General features: G+C 34.9%; 1 protein-coding gene, 1 non-coding gene and 1 pseudogene across 3 annotated transcripts; all 3 read right to left on the reverse strand.

Annotated features, from left to right (window-relative positions):
• Positions 1 to 305: 305 nt before the first annotated feature.
• LOC124846111 (pentatricopeptide repeat-containing protein DOT4, chloroplastic pseudogene) lies at positions 306 to 3390 on the reverse strand (annotated as a pseudogene).
• Positions 3391 to 3493: 103 nt separating this feature from the next.
• Positions 3494 to 3566, reverse strand: TRNAE-CUC (transfer RNA glutamic acid (anticodon CUC)). Its single transcript has one exon. It is a non-coding gene; the product is annotated as a tRNA-Glu (tRNA).
• A 521-nt stretch (positions 3567 to 4087) lies between these two features.
• LOC124846109 (uncharacterized) lies at positions 4088 to 8049 on the reverse strand. Of its 2 annotated transcripts, none has more exons than XM_047323324.2 (3): positions 7820 to 8040; positions 6779 to 7533; positions 4088 to 4759 (listed from the first exon to the last, which is right to left on the reverse strand). In XM_047323324.2, exons 2-3 carry the CDS (start codon positions 7492 to 7494, stop codon positions 4540 to 4542), a joined length of 936 nt encoding a protein of 311 aa, XP_047179280.1. In that variant the 5' UTR covers positions 7495 to 7533; positions 7820 to 8040; the 3' UTR covers positions 4088 to 4539. The 2 variants fall into 2 exon arrangements, with proteins under 2 accessions (XP_047179280.1, XP_087959747.1); XM_088103621.1 differs by adding an exon at positions 6190 to 6298 and having other exon boundaries at positions 4620 to 4759; positions 6779 to 8049.
• Positions 8050 to 13396: the final 5347 nt, after the last annotated feature.

The following is a 13396-nucleotide window of genomic DNA, read 5'->3' on the forward strand; positions in this document are numbered from 1 at the left end:
TTTGATTCACAATATTTTAAAGGGGAACAAACAAAACAGATTGACTATGATTATTTGAATGTGTAATGTTTCAGTTATATCAGATGCGTAATGGAGAGCAATTTGAATCTAGAATACCTCAAAAACACGTCACCCATTCAGTATGGCGTGACATCCTTATGCAACTATACCCGTACTTCAAAAAAGAGGACACAGCACTGAATTTCTCATTTCCTCAGCATTTTTATTGTCGTTCTGATTTTGATTCCCTTCGCACGAGTCGAGATTGGTCAACATTATCAGTTCAGAAAAAGAAAGTTGGAATCTAAAAGCAAAATGAGATCACTCGCACAAATCATAAATATGTCACAGTGCCAATAATCTATCTCAGAAAAATATGTTACATCTGACCCCTAATTATAGATATCGACCGCGAGGCTATTGCAATCCAAATATAGATCTTTAGATAAGTCATCCATGAATAACATCCTTTCTGGCTAAGGAAATAAAATTGCCTCTGGCATTATCGTATAAACTAAAAAAATCGTAGTCTCAACCACTGATTCTACACAAGTATCACTATCACTTCTACCTACATTTTGCCAATGACCTTGTATCCTAATCTGCAACGAGTCTCACATCAGTAAGAGAACTCTGATTGCAAAATATACAGCTATCAATTCACATGAAGAGAAGGATACGTTGACAATTCTTTTATAGAAATTTTCCAACGTTTTACCAGAAACCTCGGCAAGAACATACACCATCCTTGAAATGGTGAAACCGGTTTGAATCTCGCAACACAATATCCCTCCCAGTTGTCTTGGACATCAACTTCCCCATATCATGACAGTCCTTACATACTCTGAGATTCTTGGTTACCCTAACAGTCTTCCCTGGAGGCAAATTTAGTACACCAAAAGCCATGGCTAATTTCTCACTGTGTCCACAGAGAAGCACTTCCTTATTCATATCATCGGCATTAATTAATGCAAACCGCATCTTATTAGAGTAGTCTACCCTATTCATCTTCATCCTCAATTTTCTCAGCAATGAGTCTATCCTTTTGGCCTGAGGGTGGGAAGTATCCCCAGCAACAAAGATGTTAAACTTTCCTTGAATCTCAATCCAACTACAACCTTGATCCTTTTTAAATCCCCCCTTACCTATCTTTCTTTGTAACTTTTTTACTTCTTCCAACTTTTCTGCCTCTGCATAGACATTTGCTAGAAGAACATAATACTTTGTGTTCTCTGGCTCAAGCTCAAAAATATGCTCTGCTACTTTTTCTGCTAGCTCCACATCATGATGGATCCCGCATCCAGAAAGCAAGACACCCCAAATTGCAGCATCTGGTTTAATTGGCATAGTTTCAATGAACTTGTATGCCTTGGATAGATTTCCAGAGCGAACAAGGAGATCCACCATACATGCATAGTGTTCTAACTTAGGCTCAATGTTGAATTCACTTCTCATGGAACTAAAGAATTTCCATCCCTCTTCCAGTAATCCAGAGTGACTGCAGGCATAGAGTATTGAAGTGAAGCAGGAATCTTCAGGCTGAATACCTGCTATCCTCATCTTTTCAAATGTGGAAACTGCCTCCTTTCCAAACCCATGCATGCCATAGCCAGCAATCATAACAGTCCACAAGATGATATCCTTTTTAGGAATCATATCAAAAAGTTGTTGTGCAAGAACTACTAACCCACACTTCACGTACATATCAACAAGTGCACAGGCAACTTGTAAATCTGAAAAGTACCCTTTTCTCAATATGTGCCCATGTAACTCTCTACCTTTCTCTAGAGCTGCTAAGCCTGCACAAGCTGGAAGGACACAAGCCACTGTAATGCTATTAGGCTTCAATTGTTTTTGCATGTCCACAAACAATTCTAGAGCTTCATAGGGAAGTGAGTTTTGTGAATAACCTCCAATCATCGTATTCCATGAGACAATGTCTTTGACAGGAATTTGAGAGAAAATTAAACGAGCTTCTTCCATGACTCCACATTTTGCATACATATACATGAGAGCATTGAAAACAGGCAAATTCAATCCCATGTTGTTCTTTTTAATGAAATTGTGTATATTCCTTCCTTTCTCCAACGAGTTGCTACAAGCACAAGCATGAACCACACTTGAGACAGTATAAACATCTGGCTTAAGACCTTTGCTTTGCATTTCTTCAAATAATATAATGGCTTCATCATACAGACCCTTCCGTACATAAGCAGATATCATTGAAGTCCAAGAAACAACAGAAGTTTTACTCATCTTGGCAAAAACATCAGTTGCACCTTTTAAATAGCCACATTTAGAATACATGTCTAGTAATGTGTTGTCAAACACGACATCCCCGCTATAGCCAGTTTTCACTCCGCAAGTATGAAGAGCTCTACCGAATGAAAGCTTGCCAACGTTTGCACAAGCCACAAGAACGTTAACCAAGGTGACCAATTCCATACCAAACCCGAAATTCAGCATCTGAATGAAAAACTCAAGTCCATCCCAGGAAAGCCCATTTAAAACACACCCACTAATCATAGAATTCCAGGAAACAACATCTGGCTCACTCAATTCATCAAACATATTATGTGCACTCTCAACATCACGACATTTAAAATAAGCTGCAATTAAAGAGTTAATAACTGTATTATCAGAACCAAAACCTAGTTTAAAAGCATACCCGTGAACGCTTTTACACGCCCTTATCTTTGCCAATGCTGTATAACACTTCAATATACAAGTAAAAGTAAAAGGATCCCCTCTGATTCCCAACTTCTGCATTTTCCTGATAAGACTCACAGCTTCCTCGTAATTTCCAATCTTTGCATATTTAGACATCAAAAAATTCCAGAGATAAATCTTATCATTGATAATCCCATCTAATATTTGTCTCCCTGCGGCCAAATCATCACAATGAACATACATGAAGACTAGCTTTGCCCCCAAAATGTCATCAATTTCCATGCCGTTGGAGATGATAATGGAATGAACCCTCTTTCCATCTTCCAAAGACTTCAGCTCGGCACAGAGCTGCAACACAGAACAGTAAGTTTGCAGCTCAAGTTCAGACATTTGTGAAATTTTGAGCAATTCCATGGCTTTTCTGAGATCACCCGTTTGGCAGAATTTGCGAATTTGTGCATTCTTGTCTATGGCTACGTTGTAGGTGGGCTTGGACAAAGTTGCAGAGACAACGACACTGCTACTGCAAGAAAGGACAAAATTGGGTGGTGGAAGACATGTCCAAGATTGTCTGAAGAGGATGAAGTAATTGGGAGATTTTGAATAGTTCGTCTTGTTTCTGGGATTATGATAAGTTGGATAAGCGTTGAACGGTGCTACGCTTCTAGTTTTAGACATAATTGGCTTTGCTCTTCCTCACCCCTTCAAACAAACCACACTGATACAGTTATTTATAGCTACACCGGTAAATATACAAAAGCTGATAAAAAAAAAAAATATATATATATATATATATATATATATAAAACTTCACAAAAAAAGATTCCGTTGCCGGGACTTGAACCCGGGTCTCTCGGGTGAGAGCCGAGTATCCTAACCAACTAGACTACAACGGATCCCTGCTAATGTTTTTACTTAATATATTATATGTACTGATATTCAGTATTATCTTTTCACCAACTTGTACACTTGCACTGGAATCAAGTATTTTTCACTTCCACCACGCACATTGTTCATGTTGAAGCCACACAAATCTTTGTTTTTAATACATCAATAATTTGTAGATATTGCAATTTTCACTTTTTCAATTTAAAAGGTGGTATATGCATTATTTAGCTCCCTTGGCACGTCATCAAACCCGTGACAAATCTATATGATCTTCCCAATATAATTGACCCTAACCTACTACTAGGATTTCATTTTACTTTTTGTAATATTAATTTAATCCATTGCTTAGATCTGTCAGTAAACAAAATTTTGATGAAGGATTTATCTTGGTCATAAATATGTATCATGAGCATATGTACCTTGAAAATTAAGGCAAGAGTTCGAGTATATTGCTTTTGATTAACTTTAGAAAATGATGACAGGCAAAGTTACTTGGATTAGAAGCTAGAATACTTGCAAACAAAAAGAATGGCACATAAACACACTGATGACGTATGACATTGGATTCTTTGAACTTTATATTAACAGACAAGCCAACAGATAGTAAAGAAAGAAAAGAGTGTAAGAACGTAAAAAAGAGAAGAGAAATCAAGGAGAGGCTTCTTCTGTTTGCTTGTTTTACAGAGAATAATAATTTAGTGTGTCTAACATATAACATCTATGCCACAAGTAAAATATCTTCTTTGCTTTTCTCCCTCATAAAATATCTAAGCCACGAATGCTGCAATAAGGAAACAATTTGGTCGTAACTTGCCTAGTTGGCAAGTTTCTTTACAACAAATTTCAAGGAACATACCCTGAAAAATGTGAAGTTGGTCATGATGGTTATGCATTGCCACCACTTCTGAGAAAGAATATGCCATGAACTTCAAGGACATACACTCATCATATAGGCAAGAAGAGTGGTGTTGGCTTCCTCCACTAGAACATATTTACACGAAAGAACCAAGGTAGAACAAACGCTATAACCAGGCATGCCATTAAGAAGTTACAAAATGGTTGTCCACGCCAGCATCCACCAAATCTTCTGGATGAGGTATCATCATTGCCCATGAATCTAGTATCATTCCATTCTTCAATAAATCCATGATCAGCAACGTCCGAAACATTTTTTGCAGTCTCACCACATATTTCACACAACCTGTGATCACGAAAGGTTATTAAAGATCGTGAAGGAACTAACATAGAACAATAGGAACCTCAGGAACCTCGGTACTAGTTTGCATTTTAAACAAGATCTACCATGATCGGTGATAACATTCTTATAACCATGTAAATGTTTGCAATTTTCAGATAAAAAAATGTAAACGTTTGCAAAAAGCACGCGTAAACTCTTCTGTCTCAGTTCTATAAGCAACAAAGATATTCAGACTTAAAAAAAGAATAAGCTGCAAGTATATTAAGATGTGAATGGGAAAAACAATTACTGATATAGGTTCCCCCACCCAACCCCATTGGTTCACCCAACTTGACTCTGATGAGTAAGGGCCCAATGGCTTTCAAATTCTGAAGGGTCTTAAAAGGACAGAGGTACATGCATGAGTGATTTCAAACACATATTTGAGTTATGTTACCCAAACCAATGGTATTTTCGGACCGTTCTTCAACAGGAGCAGTTGAAACGAGAACCGCAAAAATTTGAATTGAGCATACATCTGAACAATCATTTCATAATTTGAATTTTGATGTAAACAATTTTGAAATAGTAACTGCGACTTTGACAAAGCTCTAGATAGAAGGCAAGTGGAGAGAGCTTCTCATATTATTTGTTAGATTAGACTCATTAATATGCAACGACAGAACCTTCCCCACCCTCGACCCAAAAAAAGAACACCAAAATAATCTAGGTTCCACCAATCAGTCTTGCACTATGGCCTCTTGGGTTCACCATTATACTTGCAACAGCACCAAAAGATTATCTTGAGTTTTTCACTAATTTGGTGTGGATCCATAAAAATACATAGATTACAAATTGATGCCGTAACTAAAGGAAAGCAAGCAAGAGAAGGGTTTATAAGGGGACAGGTCACTAATTAGTGAAATTGGTGAAAGTCACATTGGCACCATACCACCAGAGTTTCTTCTCTAAGAACCAATAGCAATTATTTTAAATGTGAAATATGGCCACATTCTGAATCATCATGGAAATCGTTACAGACGAAAGACAATCTTTCTGGCAAACAATCTTCTATGAATACAATTTTTTCTTTCTTTCTATAGGAAGGGGTGGAACCATGGAAGAAAACAGAAAGGATTAGGAGGTACATTGCTATATATTATTCTTTTATAGGAGATGGAAGTATAAACTTCTTTTTTCCAAGTTCATTCCGCACATATAAGCTGAAAAGAGAAACATAGGATTCAAAGAAACTTCATGGAGACAAAAGCATTTTTTCTTTACTAGGCATCAACATGAAAAATATGCAACTATACCAAACTAAGACCTGGTGCCATTATTTGGAATTTGGATGTCAATTAACCTCAGCTCGCAACCAACAGAAGCCAAGCTATTAGCTAATACCTCAGAAGGAAAACCAACTGAGTGTCTGTGGATGCATTTGCCCAACTCACCCTTCGTCGAAGTCAATTACTACTAAAAACTCCATGTGTCAGGGTGCAAAAGGATGATATTGGTTCTCCAGTTAGCGATGTAACCAGCGAAAAGTGAAACGGCAACGAGCTACATGCAATAACCAACTGACAAATGATAAGCAATGAAGCCGGTTTCAAAAGTTCAGACTCAAATTTAAGAAATTTATCGAATTAAATTTTAATAATAAGAAAATAGATTTACAATAATAATGGTAATAGTAACACTAAATCTATATGCAAAAGTATGCCGCAGAGTTTCAAAGATTTCAGAAGACAAGACGGGACAGAAAAAATCAACAAAAAAGAAATAAAATTACAAATTATTAAAGCAATGCACATCCCAAATTGGTTTCTTTTTGAGAAATTGTACCAAGTAGGTTACAGACACGAGGTAATCAGAAACGTAGAAATCCTCAGGAATCCCTATGCCATTTTGAATTCAAAATAAACGGGCAACACAACAGAACATGTTCAATGTTGCAGGCATTAACACACAAAAAAAAAAAAAAAAAAAAGATGTTGATATGCACAATAGAAATTACCAAGTACTAACAAAAGCAGCAGTTACCTGTTTCCTTTAATCTTGAACCATGCCTCAGCACAATGACTGTGAGCAATGCCTAATTCATCTTTACAAGCACAACCAAGCTGAATCAAATCTGTATTCGTAGTTGTAGCACTACTTACAGTGCCAACAGCTTCTGCTTCTAATGGTTGCCCAGAGGCCAGATGGCAAATCCTACAAATCAATTCACCTTCCAGATTTTCACTAAAACCGTCGCAGCTGCCACGGTTTATATCAATCACACATGAATTTTTATCTATGTCAGACACCCCTTTTGTCACTTTCTTGGACACCTTGCTCAAGCCTGAATCATTAGGTTTTGCTTCCAATTTCCTATTTTCTCCACTGACACAATCAATCTGTGCGGAAGGATCTATTACAACACAAGTCTCAGGTACTTCCCCACTAACCAAATTTCTTGAACTATAACTGGTTCCTTGATCAACCCCATGTAATGTATCATTAATTTCTTGAGGTCCAACCAGGTTCTGATCATTAACTTCTTGCAGCCCCTCCTTTAGCTCCACATTCAAACCAAGACCATTACACATCTGGTCTGTAGTCTCATCTTCCCCACTTACACTAACTCTTTCATCCAACCTATGTCCACCTCCTGCATCAATTGCATTTCCTTCAACCAATTGGTTCAAATCCTCACCCACCCTTTCATCAACATGATCCAAAACTTCACCACTACCTTTGCTTTTTGCCAGATCCATCACCCCAACATCAAATTCTTCCACTCAATACTTCCAAACCTGAAAAGAAACTCGTGACAATATATAACGCATGTCTCCCACAGTGATAAACCCCACCAAGAAAAGCAAAAGTAAATAAAAATCTGCTATTTACAGAGGATGAACAATGTGACCAAAGTAAACACGGAGAAGACACATCTAAAACGACCATTTAATGCTGTGAGACACAACCTTCAAACATCCTTACAAAAACATAAACACACGCAAACGAAATGGTAAAAAATGAAACTTGGATCATCACCAATAGGATGTTTCACTGAAATGAGACAGAAAAAGGAGGGTTTACCTCAGACATTGGATTTAAGAATAAAAAATGAAACTGGGTATGTTTGAATGCAGGCACAGTACGTTAAAACTCTGGGCTATGCCACTGGTTGTGGCTGGAGTTGGAAGAATGGACAAAATTATGATTATTTATATGTATGAAAAGTAGTAGCAGGGTTAGGTGAGGAAAGTAACTGGGAAAATGGTATCGAAATTGGAAAATAGATTGAGTGCGTTTGAATCATTTGATGGAATGGATTAGTGTGTAAAGCAAAGGATAAGAAATTGAGGTTTTTGTCTTTATTCCCTGCTTTTACACTAAACCTTTTACTTTAGCGCGACATGCATCAGCAGCACACTCAAAAACTTACAAAATAATCATAATAATCTTTTATTTTAATTTTTATCATTATAATATTTAATTAATTTCATTTTGTAAACATTTAATCTATTTGAAAATGGATTTCAAAGATAAAAATTTAAAAAATATTAAAATGTTACAGTTTTTGTATTTAGAATGTAATAAATATTTGTCATAAAAAAAAGTAACTATGAAATCTAACAATAGCAAACTTGAAATATATAATAATTTTTAAACCTTTTACAGAGGATAGAAGGCATGGAGGGAGAGAAATGACAATATGGATTCTTTTATTTAGGAAAGGAGAATAGAAGGGAAAACATAATAGAACTAACTCTTCTTTTTTTATCAAATTAATTAAATCACATAACTTTCAAAATATACTTTTTCTGTTCCTCTCACACTTCTATTTTACCGAAGAAGTTAATTTTTTCCCTCATTTATTCTCTATTTTGATTCCCTTTATTTCCTTAATCTAAACTGAACACACTTAAAAAATTGAAAAATAAATCCATTCACAAATTTAGGACATTGATTGTAATTTAATTTAATTTCAGGTTAAACGGAAGGAATACAAGGAGTATTAAAAACATATTGTATTAAATGCCTTCAAACATTTCCCATTTTACATTTTTAATATTGAAATTCTACAAAACAATGTGACATTATATAAAACATAAAATGTTCTAACTAATGAAAATATAATTTAAATTAGCAATCCAGTGGAATAATTTTTGCTTTTTCCCTTTTTTTATTGGTTTTGGAATTTTATGCAAGCTGGCGAAGGTTAGCACATTTTCAGACAAGTTGTTCTGTTTTTATAATATTTTTACAGTTATTTTTTCATTTTCTTTATTACATAAGTTATCTTATTAAAAAATTATTACATAGAATATTATCTTTAATGAATTTAAAAATGCTTGTATGACACACACCAATGATTTGTCAGTGCAACTGACACTCTATAACTAAATTTTAATTCATTAAAGTTTTGACGTTTGAGTCAACAAACAAACTATGAATAGATAAATTATAAACCTCAAGGAAATTGTTTTTTTTTTTTGTAACTGACGGGTGGAATTTGGAAAAAAGGGCAAACTTTTATCTGTTTTTAAATGACTTTGTACCAAATTTTTTTGGAAAAAAGGGCAACTGACACTCTATAACTAAATTTTAATTCATCAATGACTTTCTACCAAATTTTTTTTATATATAGAAAGAAAAAGAAGCAAACTTTTATCTGTTTTTAAAATATCCACATAATACTACTCTATTGATAAATAAAAAAAGGGCTGCATAAATAGTCATGTTTACATCAAGAGTATGACATTTATGATAATATTCAATTTTTGGTACAGCTTGGCATAATTTAAATAAATAGATATAAGGTAAGCATATTTTTCAGTAAAATCCTACAATTTAAGAATTGTTTTTTCTTTCACAAAATAGTTTTATTGCAACAGTCTCATCACTAAATAAACGTATTATTTGTATGTGTTGTATGTAAGACCCTAGAACCTCAAGAATTTACCAAGTTGTAAAAAGTTCAAGTTATAATGTAAAATGGAATGCTGTCAGGTTTGACATGGTTTACTATTTTAATTATAACTTTTTGTAGAAAATATCAATTGAGTTGATTCTTGTTTTATTGGAAACTAGACTCAAATATCTTTAATTGGACATATAAATATAAATTTTTGGACTACCGGGCTAGCTGCAGTAAAATTATTAAAACTCGGAAACGTTAATCACGCTCAGGTATGTTCAGTTTTGACCTATGATGACTGTTTTGCTTATTACTTTCTCTACCGAACTCCAATTGAGTTGATTCTTGTTTCATTGGAAACTAGACTCAAAGAGCTTCAATTTGACTACTCATACGCATATTTTGGACTTCGGGAAGGTGTCTAACTGAGCTGGGGAAAACGTGACAGTGTTGCTGTCCAGGGGCTAGCGTCCAACCTTAATTTTAGGTACATTTTTACAAGTTGCGATTTTTTTGGAGTGGGTAGGTTATGTTCTGAACTAGGAGAACATTTTGGAACCTTTGGAGACTTTCCTACCATGTTTTAGGGCTGAAAAAAAATGGTTTAGGATGGTTCATTGGTTGTTTATTATTGCTAAGTACCAAGTGCATAGGTCCTTTGTTGTCTAAGGCATCTTCTTTAATTCCAAATCAGATTTGGAGTTTTGGGGGAGAGTAGAGAGGTCCTTGGTGGGAGGTGAACGAAAATCCTAAGTGTTCTAAGTGTGGAGACTGACTTGGTCTAGCAAGGAGGAGAGGAATTGCTCTCTTTGAAGAAGAGAGATTTAAGTTAGAATTTTCTTTGAAATTGAAAGTGAAAACAAGCAAAGGTGGTGGTCTAGAGGTATCAAGAGTGAAGAATTTCTTGCAAGGAGAAGAGGTAGGGGAGCTAATCCTTTCTTGATTATGATCATGAATATGAGTATGAATGTGTTAAAATTTGGTAATGGTAGTTATCTATTGACTTGTGAAAAATTTGGGTTTCATGATTATAATTTCTTATTTTCGAGTTACTGTGGTGAAAAACTTCTATTAATTGTTTTCACCGTTGGATTTAGCTAAAAGTTTAGTATGTGAATCCTAAGACCTATTACTAAACTTTGACCGTTCGGATTTGAAAATAGAAGTCTGTAATTGGAGAAATAAATCCTGCAAGTTTGAGTAAATTAGTTGCCCCTGTAGTTCTGTTACTGAGTTGTCTCGGTATAATATAGATTCTGACCTATTGGACCGTTAGATCAACCTCAAAATTTGATATATGATCCCTAAGACATATTAATACACTTTGACCGTTCGGATTTGTAATTAGTAGTCTGTACTTGGAGATATATATCATGCATGTTTGAGTGAATTAATTACCCTTGCAGTTCTATTACTGAGTTCCCTTGGTAAAGTATAGATTCTGACTTATGGGACTGTGAGATCAACTTAAAAATTGGATATATGATTTTTAGAATACATTATTACAATTTGACCGATCGGATTTGGAATTGAAGGTCTATGTTTGGAGAAAGAAATTTTGAAAGTGTGAAACAATCGGATGAACACTGTATTGCTGTTCTTAAGCTATCATGGTACCAATTTTGTATATATTTCATCTACCGTTAGATTGAGCCCAAACTTTAGTATGTAGTTCATAAGACATATTAAGTGATCTTGACCGTTCAGATTTGGAATTAGATGTCTGTGCTTAGAGGAATTCATTCCGCATTTTGAGTTTAACCGAGAACCACTTAAGTTTCTGTCTCTGAGTTACCTCGGTAAAACCTCCATATCTACTTAGTTAACCGTTGGATTACCCTGAAATTTTAATATGTTGTTTCTAAACGATAGTGTCATACTTGGACCGTTCCGATTTTAAATCGGAGATACAGATTTATAGATATTAATTTCGTATCTTCTCAGGGATCTTAATATTGCTTAATTTATGTTTTTGGATCATTTATACATAAATTATGATTTCCGCCTCATTAACCGTTGGATTGGACTGAAAATTTTACCATATGAGTTAAACATGTTGTTTATTAGTTTGATTGGTTCAGATCTGTAATTAATGATATGAGTGAAGAGTAATATTTTCACGAAATAGTAAATTTATTTGTATTGGGTAAAAACTTGGATAATTATATTCTTAAATTGTATGTGTAGTTGTATTTTGGAGATTGGAGGATGAGTAATATAATATATTCTATATTAGAAAATTTAATTATATTGAACATTCTGAGTTGTAATAATTATTTGAGTTAAATCATGAATTGTAAATAAGTTGATGGTAAATTTGGATGGGTGGTATAGACATTATTGCCATAATTGTAAATCTGAAATTTTATTTATTTTCCTACGACTTTGGTAAGTCGGGAGAGGAGAGGTTTGAAGTCGGACACTACTTTGGTAAGTAGGTGGGAAAATGAGAGGTGAATTTGACATAAACCGCACTGCTTTGGTAAGTAGGCGGAGTGTTCCACGCTATGCTACTTTGGTAAGTAGATAATATTACATTATTGTGCTACTTTGGTAAGTAGACAATATCACCTTGTTATACTACTTTGGTAAGTAGATCACCTCGTTAGATTACTTTGGTAAGTAGTCAGTATCACATGGTTATACTACTTTGGTAAGTAGATCACCTTGTTAGATTACTTTGGTAAGTAATCAGTATATCATGGTTATACTACTTTGGTAAGTAGACAGAAGGATTGTTGACTATTGTGCTTTGGTAAGTAGGCAGATTAATAATATGTTGTATTGACTCTAGTGAATCGACTGATGATTTTGACTGGAGAAATATTATAAAGTATCAGTGTAATAGTTGGTTTTTGAGTATGTTTGAGATGCATGTATTTGACTGATTGCCATACTTGTGATGTTAGTAAGATTGTGGATGATGTATATTTCTTGAATCGGTTAGCTCACCCTACTGTTTGTGTTTGTGTTTGTGCATGTGAATGCGATGATCGTATAATGTGTGATATTATACGGGAGCAGAAACTATATCAGATGAATTAGCAGATGGTTCTGGACTCGCTTAGAAGATGAGAGATCTGTGGGGAAAAGGAGACATGGGGAATTTCTAAAATAAATCTGTGTTTGAATTTCCGAACTGTGAGAAATTTTAAATTTCAGAAGTCTATGAACTGTGTGGAATTTTATTTTCAGAAGACTTGTGCTGTAATAAAGAACTTAATATTTTATGGGTGTTGAAATTTGTTAAAGACGAATTACATATGTATTTTGTGGAAAATAAATTGTAACGCCTAAATCGGGGTGTTACACTATTTGGTATCAGAGCCATGGTTTTCAAAAATCTTTTGGGGCTTTTGGGAAGTGAGCTCGTTAACTTCTGTTGTGTGACTCTGTGATTTGTTGTGATTATTTTGTAGCTCTTTTGGAGAGCGTTGGTTTTAAAGGTAGATATATGCATTGTTTTGACTTGTGTTTAAATTACTTTCTTTTGACGTATATGGTAGAACATGGCACGTCGATCTAACAATGTTGGTCAAACACCCCCAATTGATGATTTTAATCGGGCTGTTGATCGGATGATCAACGCAATGGAAAGGCAACATACCACTCAGGAACCGAGGACTTATTCGAGGCTGAATGACTTTTTGAGGCACAACCCAACAAGGTTCAATGGAAGAGCTACGCCAGATAAAGCAGATGCTTGGATCAAGGACATTGAGAAGATCTTTCATGTGATCAAGTGCACAGAT

Source organism: Vigna umbellata, chromosome 1 (genome assembly GCF_029865625.1).
Source record: "Vigna umbellata cultivar VRB3 chromosome 1, Vumbellata_1.0, whole genome shotgun sequence".
Lineage (NCBI taxonomy): Eukaryota > Viridiplantae > Streptophyta > Magnoliopsida > Fabales > Fabaceae > Vigna > Vigna umbellata.